Source organism: Sesamum indicum, linkage group LG3 (genome assembly GCF_000512975.1).
Source record: "Sesamum indicum cultivar Zhongzhi No. 13 linkage group LG3, S_indicum_v1.0, whole genome shotgun sequence".
Classification (NCBI taxonomy): Eukaryota; Viridiplantae; Streptophyta; class Magnoliopsida; order Lamiales; family Pedaliaceae; genus Sesamum; species Sesamum indicum.
Window position 1 is genome coordinate 12,497,104 of NC_026147.1, and position 11,973 is coordinate 12,509,076.

The window sequence follows — 11,973 nt, forward strand, 5'->3', positions numbered from 1 at the left end:
AAGAAATCAGGGTTGTTCTAGTTAGAGGGTGTTTGAACATCAAAATGGCTTCAATTCAGATTCACGTGGGTTGGATTTTCAACTTTTGCAAGGATGATTAAATTCTTCTCGTGTGCCCCGTGTGGACAACAATTGAGTTATTACATATGTAGGTATTTAAATAATGAGTAAAATGGATACACCCCGATGTATGAGGTCATTTGTATTTTGCTCACCAACTTTTTTTTTATATATATTTTTCTATTCAATATTTTAATTTTGTTGCACTTTACACTTTTTGGGGAATAATGATATAATATTCCATCCGCGTGTATGCACGCACCTAAAGACAATTTTGGGTTTGGTAAAGTTTTAAAGGTTAAATGCAAGTAGGCCTCTAACATATGGAATCATTTGCACTTTGTCCCCCCTCCAAATCTTGTAATAAAAACAAAATAAATTAAAAAATAGAAAAAATGGGAAAAAAATCTGAAAAATAGAGAAAAAGTTAACTACATAATTTGTAGATAAATAATTTCACATTACAAAATAAAACAAACAGAAAAACCATGAACTTTCTGCAATATCAGGTGTGTGAAGCCCCTAAACGGAACAAGACAATTTTAAACTTCAGGTCACAAACAAAAAACTTCAACACAAACATAAAATCACCAGAACATTACAAAGATTGAAAAAGAAAACCCAGATAAGAAAATATGAAAATTCATTGACCCAAATGAAGAAATTGAACTTCAACATATAAAAATAAAAATCACAAAAGAATACAACTTTACAACAACATCAAATACACTACTATTGTATAAAAAGAGGAAAAATCAAACCAAAAAAATAAAGAAAAAAAATTCCTATATTTCTATTGGTGCCACCATCAAGCATATGTGCATTTCAATCCGTGCCAATATTATATTTGGCTTGTAATGTGGAATGGTTCATATGCAGATCAAATATTAAATTTTCTGAAAATTTTCTCCTTTTCTCCCCATTTACAGAACTTTGTACCATATATATATATATATATATATATATATTTTGTTTTGTAAAAAGATTGGGGGAGCAAAGTGCAAATGATCCCATACGTTGGAGGGTTATTTACATTTAACCTTTACAATTAGATCGCTCTTAGACGCGTGTATACACACCAATAGAATATTCCACCATAATTCCCCAAAAAATGCAAAGTGCAACAGAATCAAAAGATTGGGTTTAAAAAAAAAAAAAAAAAGGTTGGGGGACAAAGTGCAAATGATCCCATACGCTAGGGGTGTCTGCATTTTACCCTTAAATAAAATATTTACTAAACTAGAGTTAGGAGTTTTTGCATAATAAATCATAAATAGATATGAATGTATTTGTCATAACTTATAGTAAATTATTTGTTACATCTTTAAGTATATTAATTCCCTACAGTTCTATGCTCATTAATATTTTATGCCTTTTCTTTTCCTTGTTATGTTTGATCTTTTTGCAACCTATTCGTACCATATAGACTTATTAATGAACGGACAATAATTTTGTTTATACCAACAAGTTAGCTGTTATTAATTTGACGGAGTCAAACTCTATCGAGCCAATCCAAAACATAATAGGTGTACAAATTGGATGTATCCATATTTTAATTTGGGTCTGAGCTCGACTCTTTGGTATTTTATTTATTTATTTAGTCATGGCTACATTTTATACTATATTCCCAATATCTTAGAAATTAGCCTCTATCCAAATTAGAGATTATTAGATTGTCAGAAGAAATTAAAAGAGGAAAAGTGAAAATAAGAAAACTCATTGGTGAGCATCTAAGCTTTAGGTCTAATATATATACTATGACTTCGAATAAAAATTGAATAATTTTTTATCTGTTCGACTTATATTCAATTAATCGCAATCATTAGTCCAACTCATGAATAAATCAATATAAATTCTTATTTCTTATGTAAACCGCTCCCTTATCATTGCTTAAAAGATAAATTACAACCAATCCTCCTGAGATTTGTTATAATTATAAATATTTTTTTATTATTTAAAAAATTATTAATACTCCCTGGAATCAACAACGGTTTAACAAATACTCCCTATAATGATCTGTCACGAGATGATATTTGTTAGATGATTGTTAATTTCAAAGGGTATTTGTAACTTTTTAAATAACAAGACAGTATTTGTAATTATGTCAAATCTCACGAAAGCCAATTGTAATTTATCTTTATAGAAAAAGGGTAAATTACAACTACCTCCTTGTAGATTTGGCATAATTATGAATACCACCTCGTTGTTTGAAAAATTACAAATACATCACTCAAATTAACAATAATTGTGTAGCCCCTAGATTGTGAAATGAGGGTAAAATGCAATCCACCTACCTGTGTTATTAGAATAGGCAAACAACCCCCTTTTGAAAAATAAGATAACAATTTATCTTCCTGTGTTTTTTAAAGTGTAGCAATTTATCCCCTTAGGATTTGAAAAAATAAAGCAATTTACCTTCCGATCTAAGGAGGTAAATTGCTTCATTTTTTAAAACACAGGAGGGTAAATTACTATTTTTTATTTTTTATAAGAGGGTAATTTGCTCATTTCTAATATCACAGGACCGTAAATTGCTATTCACACTTACTATTTTACCCTTATTAATTATTTTAAAAAATTAAAAAAATGAAAAAATATAAAAGAACTTGAGGGTAGATAAAATAAATAATCTAGAGGGAATTAGTTTAAAAATATTTTAAAAAATTATTATATATATATAACATTATAATTTATAATTCAAAAGGACGTTTTAATCATTTCACCACAAAAATTAGATGAAAACATAACCGTATGAGCTCGTTGTTAGACGGACGTTAAAATCAAACAGGTATTTGCGTTTTTTTTCGAACAATAAGGAGGTATTTGTAATTATGTCAAATCTTAGGGAAGATAGTAGTAATTTAAAGGGGTAAATTGCTCTAATTTTGTTACATAAAATATTGGATGGAGCAGTTTGCTTTTTGAATGGTGAGCTGACTTTATTATTGTTAGCATTAAAAATGAGGAAGAAAAGCAACATCTTCTCCATGAAGCAAAGCACCTCTCCAAACATATCCCATTTCAATTTTCAAGTCAATCCCTCTTACCATCTTTTCAGGGATTTATTTACTTTTTTCAAAAAAAGTAGCAAACTTTTCATTTCTTTTTTCTTGCTTTCAACCCTATTTTTTTTTTTCAGAATTAAATCAAGAAAAGTAGATTTCATATTGCAGTCTTTATTATATATTAATTTCACATAATTAATCGGGTGGAAGAGTCAACTTTAGATGTCAGACATCCATATACATTAAAAGTGATTGAAAATAAAGTTATTTATACATCAAATTTTAACTATATTGTATTATATATATATATATGTGAAGTAATTAAAATAAGCCATAATAATGAGAATCTTGCGACGCTAATCATATATGCAGCATTCATAATTGTCAATAAGACTTTGCTTAGTTGATGAAGCTGAAGTCCCATGACCTTAGAGGTTATGAGTTCAAATCCTGCTATATGCATTGGATGTTGTTCTACTGCACAGTAGGTATTATTTAGATTTTATTGATATGATACTGTTGATTAGCGTATGACTGTTGTAATTGTTTTTGTTAGATACTGATATTTGACAAGACTGATTGTAATGAAGTTATTTAAATTAATAATAGTTCAGCGCTTAAAAAAAATAATTATGGTGTTTGGATTGATAATTTCATAATTGATTATACAAATTCATACTACAATTAAAATTCAAAATCAATCGCAATTTTGAGGTCGATGAAAGAATTAAAAAATTAACTAATGAACATAATTGATAACTAAGTTGAATAATTGTGACGGAATTAAAAGGTATATGTAAAACTGTGTAGCTTTAATTAAACGTGATTTTATGAAAAAATTGATTCCCAGAATGATTATTAAAAAATTGGTCATATAATTGCAGAGTGGAGCGCTAAGTAGTTGATATTTGCCTTTGATTATCATATGATCGATATGTTAATAAACAATTCTTGTGTACTGATCTTCAACTTAAATACAAACTGTATGCATATAATTAATGGTAGGGTAAGAGACATGTTCACTTCCTCACTTTATCTTAATTATTTCTTACATTTTGAAAAGCAACCTTTGTGTATCAAAAATGGCCCAACAATCAAATTGTCATCTGCATATATTGGAGGATTCTTAATCACCAAGAAATACTGTGAAAATTGACATTGATGTGTATGTTGGTAACAAATATTTATTGTGTTAAATTTATTTTGATCCCTGGATAAAATTTTATGAAATTTTTAATATGAAAAATCACTCTTATGTTATGAATAAATAATCATATCGTCTCCTGATAAACTTGAGTTTATTTTTTAGAAACAATGGCTAAAATACCCCTCTTAATCAACCGATCAAACAAGGTCTATTAATATATAATTATTTTAATTTATAATATATATAATTTATAACTATTAAAATATACTCATAATATATATAATTATAATTTATATAAAAATATTATTTTAAAATAATAATGATAATCGGGTGATGCCGATCGTCCTCGTTGCATTGGGCGACGAGACTAGGAGGTCGCCTCTGTTGCTGCTGCTTCTGCTTTTTTTTTTTAATATATAAATTATTTTTTGATTAATTTAATTAAAATTATATTTTATTATATAAATAATTATTATATATGTGAAGAAGGACAAAAATGTTAAAAAAAAAAAGTATTTTCATAGCCATTTCACAGTTAAAGTGCGTGTGGCGCAATTTCTGTACGTAGGGATTTTTTTGAATTTTATTTTATATCGTGGGAGTAATTGATACTTTAATTTTCATAGATTTTTTTTTTTTTACATTTCTATTATCACAGGGGGTCCCTGAATTTTTTTCAATATCTATTTATGAAAGTAAAAAAAGTAATTTTTATATATAAGACATACATTAATACATATACCTTACACACTATATAATTTTCAACACGATTACAAATATCCAAAATATTTTTCTACAGCAAACTACTATTCATTTAATTTGACAAATCATAACCTCTCTCTCCTAAAAATTCTCTCTCTAGATTTAACTATTCACCTAGTATGTTATTATGTGAGGGTAAAATTCTCGTCCCATCTATTAATCAAAATTACAACTACATTAGACATATATTGCAGCACTCAAATGGCAGCGTTTCTACTGTCGAGGATTGCTCGATTCTTAAGATTGAGATTTTACGATTCAAAGATTCTACTTTTATAATTATCGGTACTTGTAAGAATCTCATTCTTTAATTTTCAACTATATTTTATATTACTATTTACAGTTTCAATTCTAGTCAGATTAGTTAACATTTATATGTTTCAAGCAACAAATATTTCACATTATACCAATACGTATACTATTAATTATGGAGGACGGGTTTACAGTAACTAGTTCGATTCTAAAAAATGTATATTTACAGAAATACCCTTTTCTTCCTAAAAATTAAATAGAAAATTTAAACAAGAAAAGTTGTCATCCTTCAACTTTATACATTTAATTTAGAAAATTTGCTTTTATTTAAAATTGATTTGCATAATCAATTCATTGAATAAGTGATATCCATTTTTATAACTTTTTTTCATTACAATTTTACTGTAAATGTACACATGCATCGAGTGTGCATAAACTGCTAGCTAGTGTATATAAATGATTGTGTCACAAATGATATTTGTAACTGTACACCATGATATTTACAATATATTAACTGAAAGTATTTATCAACTTTTTGTTGAAACTAATGTTACAAATTTATCATATATATTTTTAAACCACTTACATTAAGTTCGTTTAAACCGAATATTACCATCAACTTTTATAGCTTATTGGTAAAAGTTATACAAATTGAACTTCTTTCCCAAACAAACAGGTACTCAAACTTCATGCCTTCTCAATTTCTCTCTTTCATTTTCAAAAACTCCTAGCTTACCATCTAAACTTACAGTTTTCTGAGAAAATTACAATTTAAGTTAAAAAATATAGGATAGCATGTGATATTAATCCCACATTTTTTAAAATAGTCAACATTTGTCTTATATTTTAGGAAAATGTTGCACAAATTAGTTTCATGATTGCAATATTAGTCCCACACTTTAGAAAAACGTTGTAAAGTTAGTTCCACTCTTGAGGAAAATACTGCAGTTAGTCCTAAAATTATTCCCGAATGTTGTAAAGTTAGTTCCAAACGTTGCAATTTTTTTATGGCGGACTAACTTTTCAATATTTTCTTAAAGTGTGGGTTGACTAATATTAGCTATTTCAGAAAGTACGTGACTAATATTGTTAACCATCCTATATTTTGGAATAAAAAATATAATTTTCTTCAATTTTCTCTACAACTTTTCTGACCATAAGAGTAAAAGCTATTACAAACACCTCTGTAGTATAGCTATGGAGAATACTGAATAAGAATGAGAAGAAATCTTAAAAATGTAGGAGTACCATTAATTTAATCAGACATTCTAAGTATCAGATGTCTCTCCAGAAACAATACTTTAAAGAGGCAAAAACACTGTCAGCATAATCTTTTGTTAAGCACACAGCCTAAAAAGAAAAAGGGAGGAGAACAAAAGTCACACAGCCATTTCCATCTCTATAAAGATCAGCTCCAACTGTGAATTCTCCATGCAAGTCAACACCTTCTCCCTCTTTAAATTAAACCTCTCTCTCTCTCTCTCTCTCTCTCTTTGATTTCCTCCGTCGTGCACTCTGAGATTTGCACGGCGGATTACTGCGCTTTCAGCGCCACTAGTGATACAGTTCTACAACATGGACAAGTTCAACTTTGTTAGAGATGGAGAGAGCAAGCTGCCCCCTGGATTCCGTTTCCAGCCCACCGATGAAGAGATCGTTTTTCAGTACTTGGCGCGTAAAACATTTTCGTATCCGTTGCCTGCTTCAGTCATCCCAGAAATCAACGTTTTCAGCTTTCATCCGTGGGAGTTGCCAGGTTCGTCTGTTTCTAGAAACGATCAATTACATCATACAATGCATCAAGACAATAACATATGTACTCACATGACCTTATCCGTTGAAACAAAGAGCACTACTTCTCGACATAATTTATGTTAATCAGTACTTTTAGGCTAATTGCAGCTTCATTGTATAGGTAATTCGGACCAAGACAGGTACTTTTTTAGCCACCTGCGCGAAAGCAGTTACCGGAGCGTTAACAGAAGCAGCAGAACAACTTGTGGGGGTTACTGGAAGATCACTGGTTCAGATAAACAAATTGTCTGCTTGAAGAGGATGCCGATTGTGGGGATCAAAAGGACACTAGTGTTCTACAAGGGGAAGCATCCTCGCGCTGTTAGGACTGATTGGTTCATGCATCTCTACTGCATTGCACTTTCGGGGAATGTAGCTTGCAATATCCAGCAGAAAAGGAGTTCTCAGGTTAATTTTGTAATCCTGTTTCTGGTTTACTGAGTTAATGCCTCGTCTAAAAGTTTAAGCTGTTGCAGCTAATATTAGCCAATTTAGCTCGTTGTTTTAGTGGAATGATGCTAATGATATTTGTTACCGGTTGCAGGGATCTTCGGTTCAAATAGGAAAATGGGTTTTGTGCCATGTGTTTACGAAGAAAAGGGGGACTAAAGCTGAGGTTGATAGTAACAGTAGGCGTAGGAATTATGATTTCATGATAACAGGAGAGACAAGCGATACAGATTCTTCGTCTGCTTCGTCATCATCATATTCTTGTGATTCCGATTCTAGTGCTGTCAGCGAGGTCTCTTCAAATACTGCTAACAGTGAAACTAATAGCGGCCGTAATGTTTAATGTATTTATATTTCTGCATCTTGCTATTGAACAAGCGTTCTGAAGTAGCAACGCTCGTTGAAATTAATTGTTCGCATCTCAATAAAGGAATTCTTGTCGAGATATTTGATCATATTTCTGATTATTATATTTTTCTTATTTTCAAGATAACAAAAAAAAAAAACATGATCTTACAACCTGGATCAACTTCTGCTCCCTCTCTAACATAAAATGTGATGTAGGAAAAGGAAAAAGTCCTGCAGCAACTAAGTCAACTGCTCTGTGTACCAAAAGAAAGGGGATGCTTCTAATAAATCTGCTGCCTTTTTCCATGAAAAGGGGTTAGATTTTTGTGAAGAAATTAGTTCGAAAGAGGTTGAATAAGAAGCAAGCAAAGCATATGCTTCTCTCTGGCTTTATGTAATAAAGAGAACTCTTTTGTGAAGAGGGCAAGAACAAGAGCAAGAACATTTTCACATGCACACTCTTAAAACTACTTTTAGTGCTAAAAAGTGATCTCTTAACACTAAAATCACTAATACTCCCTACATTAAGGTCAAATTACATGATCAAGTTGCCACAACAGACATGGGGTGTTAGTGAATTATTTAAAAAAGTAGGGGGTGATTCTGTAATTTAATCATAGTTGAGGAGTCTAAATATAAATGTTCTAAGAAAGAAGGATCATGAAATGTAGCAGTGGTAAGAAGTGATTGCTGTCACAAGGTTTAGCAAATAAGAGTTGGGCCTGAAATGAACAGGCTAATTTACACTATATATGTTTCTTGCCTGGAAACTTCATAAACATCCCTACAGTTCCAGGAATTCAGTGTCATTCTCTTCATGTTTTGTATGAATTCTCGGAGGCATCCCCTATCAGGAGCTGAATCCCTGATTCATTATTGTAGGACCTGAATGGCCTGAACTACCATACTCTTACGTCTGAAATTGAATACATAAGCATTATTATATTGTGTAATCTATTAACTCCCCAGAGGAAATCTTGCAAATCCAACGTTCAGTAACCTGCTAAACACCAAACTACTACCAAATACAGGCTAAGTCGTTGCCTTTGCTGCTAAATCCTAACCAGAATCGATGTCCACCGAAATGGTATTGTTCTTCCTCCTCCTACTCTTATTTATCATCCATTTCTCTCCGGCAGCATGCCAAATGCTACCTGCGTATGCCCACATCGAGGGCGAATGGCATCTCTTGCACAGAAGTATTGGCATATCAGCCATGCATATGCAACTCCTAAAAAACAACAAAGTTGTCATTTTCGATAGGACAGATTTCGGCCCTTCCAACATCTCTCTATCTGGTAGACGCTGCCGGTTTGACCCAAATGACCGGGTTCTGAAAAAGGACTGCACTGCGCACTCTATTTTGTATGATATCAGGACAAATGGCTTTCGGACCTTAACAGTTCAGACTGACACTTGGTGCTCGTCTGGGGCACTCCTTCCGGATGGGACTCTTGTCCAAACTGGGGGATACAATGATGGTGATCATGTAATACGCATTCTGGTGCCGTGTAATGGGGGAAACTGCGATTGGGTTGAGTTCCCCCGCAGTCTTTCACGGCGCAGATGGTATGCTTCTAATCAGATACTCCCTGACGGCCGTGTAATTATAGTTGGTGGCAGAGCACAGTTTAACTATGAGTTTTACCCTGGACATTCACCTTCTTCCTCTAAGTCCTTTCGGCTCAATTTTCTCCGAGAAACGAAAGATGGACATGAAAACAACTTGTATCCATTTCTCCACCTTTTACCAGATGGAAACTTGTTCGTCTTCGCCAACACACGATCCATCGTATTTAACTATAAGCGGAACCAAATCGTCAGGGAATTCCCCGCCATCCCTGGAGCTGATCCCCGGAACTATCCGAGTTCAGGCTCCTCTGTTTTACTCCCCATAGACGAAAACGCTCCGGTCGTACCTGAAATCATGATCTGTGGCGGAGCTACACGGAATGCATTCGAGCTTGCAAACCGGGGGGTCTTTCAGCGTGCCTGCTCCACCTGCGGTCGCCTAAAAATCACAAAAGAAGAACCAGCCTGGAAAATAGAAAACATGCCAATGCCACGAGTGATGAGCGATATGCTAATCCTCCCTGACGGGTATGTGATCATAATCAACGGAGCACGCTCAGGCACGGCAGGGTGGGAATATGCAAAAAATCCCGTCACCAGGCCGCTGATTTACAACCCAAACGGGAAAGCAGGTGTCCGATTCTCAATCATGGCCGCTTCCTCCAGGCCGCGGCTCTACCATTCCACTGCCGTTCTGCTAACCGATGGACGAATCCTGGTGGGAGGCAGCAATCCCCATAAGTATTACAACTTCACAGGCGTTGATTATCCAACTGATCTGAGCCTGGAATCATTCTCTCCCCCATATTTATCTCCCGTGTATGATCGATTGAGGCCAAGAATAATTAGAACTTATGAGATTATTAGATACAAGAACGCGTTTTCGTTGACTTTCACAGTGCAGAGATTCGTGAAAACGAGCGCTGTTTCAGTTAGGATAGTGGCTCCATCATTTAATACACATTCTTTCTCCATGAATCAGAGGATGGTGGTGCTCAAGGGGGCTCGGGTTTCGCGTGTCGGACCCAATGTTTACAGGGTTGCTGCATCAGGGCCATCTAAGCCTGAGATTGCGCCTCCGGGATATTATTTGTTGTTTCTTTTGCATGCTGGTATTCCGAGTTCTGGGATGTGGGTTAAGATTCAGTAATATGTTAGCTTATAAGGTTGATGATACTGTCCTTCCTTTTACTATAAACTAGTGTGAGTTATCTCAATAAAATTGTTATATAATAATAATAAATAAATTTATAAATAAATAATAAAAATATAGTATTTTATATATACAAAAATATTAATTTTATAAAGTAAAAGGAACAAATAAATAAAATAATTTTTTTCACTTTATTTATTATTTATTTCGATGTAATAAAAATAGGTTGATGTAAAAAGTTTCAAATAGTTCAAAAAGAAGGAAAAAAAATGCAAGATTCATGATGCCTCTAGGGAGCCCAATTCAGGAGGAGGCCAACAATTGGCCCAAGTTCGAGAGGCATTGATCCAAGAAGGCCTCATAGGCCGACAATGAAGTTTAAGAACTTGAAGTTCCCCAACCAAAGTCGAAGGTTCTCCCGCCCATAGGGAGACCTAGGCAGCAGCCACGTAAGACCTTTAAGAGACCCCTCACAAAATTGGATAAGGACCAACAGCTCTTTTAGAGGGACATGGCTCTCCAGAAAGAAGTGTTATAGACCCTAACAAACTTGGGGTCTAGTTGGGAGAGGTATTTTCAACACCTTCCTAAAAATTTGAGAAAAGCATCCTTATCACCCAGTAGACACACAGCTGGCTCCAACAATCTCCTAATCTGAAGAGGATCCTCCAGCTACCTTTCAAATTCGAGGGGAATCAGCCAGTCATTGGGGACTCTACACCAAATCTGAGGGGTCCAACATTATCCAACAACTTTGAAGGTCATATTTTTTGAAATTTGTGTCCTTCTCCAACGATCTTGCGGTTGCTTATAGAGAGCTTCCTCAGCTGGAGAAGACATGTTGACACAATCAAAAGGACACGTTCACATACGTTCATATATTTTTACACTTTTAGTATACCTACTATAATTTTCCCCTTTTTGCTATCATGTTAGCTTGAAGGAGCATCTTAGTTTTGTACTTAAAGTTTTGATTCCATATTAATCTCTCTATTGTACATAAACCAAGAAATAACACTCTCTTCTTCACTCATTTGACCGTTTTTACCTTCTAGTGCTTGGGTTGAGCGCTGCATTTTTTGCTCAGATCATTTATTCCATACGTGGTGTTTTTTGCACGCATCAATTGGTGTCATCTGTGTGATCACAGAACTAAAACATGAGAACAATGGAAGCTACTAATGCTAGAGCTAACACCTCCTCGGATGACTCCCCTGGAAGGATGGTTCCCCTCATGCTGGAGGACCTCCAATGGATGATTACTACTTGTGTTTAAGACTCAACTTCAACATCCCGCCATTATCATTATATAATGCTAATGTCCCTACTAATTCGATTAAATATAGGGAATTGTGAGACAAGACGTCCCCTCGGGGAGAAAGCGGGAACACCCTCCCCCACAAGAAGGTACCCATAGGGAGGGCGCACCT

General features: G+C 33.9%; 2 protein-coding genes across 2 annotated transcripts; both read left to right on the forward strand.

Annotated features, from left to right (window-relative positions):
• Positions 6,648-7,919, forward strand: LOC105158163 (NAC domain-containing protein 83). Its single transcript, XM_011074809.2, has 3 exons — positions 6,648-6,982; positions 7,142-7,428; positions 7,565-7,919. The coding sequence occupies exons 1-3, from the start codon at positions 6,802-6,804 to the stop codon at positions 7,811-7,813; spliced, it is 717 nt and encodes a 238-aa protein (XP_011073111.1). The 5' UTR covers positions 6,648-6,801; the 3' UTR covers positions 7,814-7,919.
• LOC105158164 (aldehyde oxidase GLOX) lies at positions 8,659-10,587 on the forward strand. Its single transcript, XM_011074810.2, has one exon. It carries the CDS (start codon positions 8,891-8,893, stop codon positions 10,538-10,540), a length of 1,650 nt encoding a protein of 549 aa, XP_011073112.1. The 5' UTR covers positions 8,659-8,890; the 3' UTR covers positions 10,541-10,587.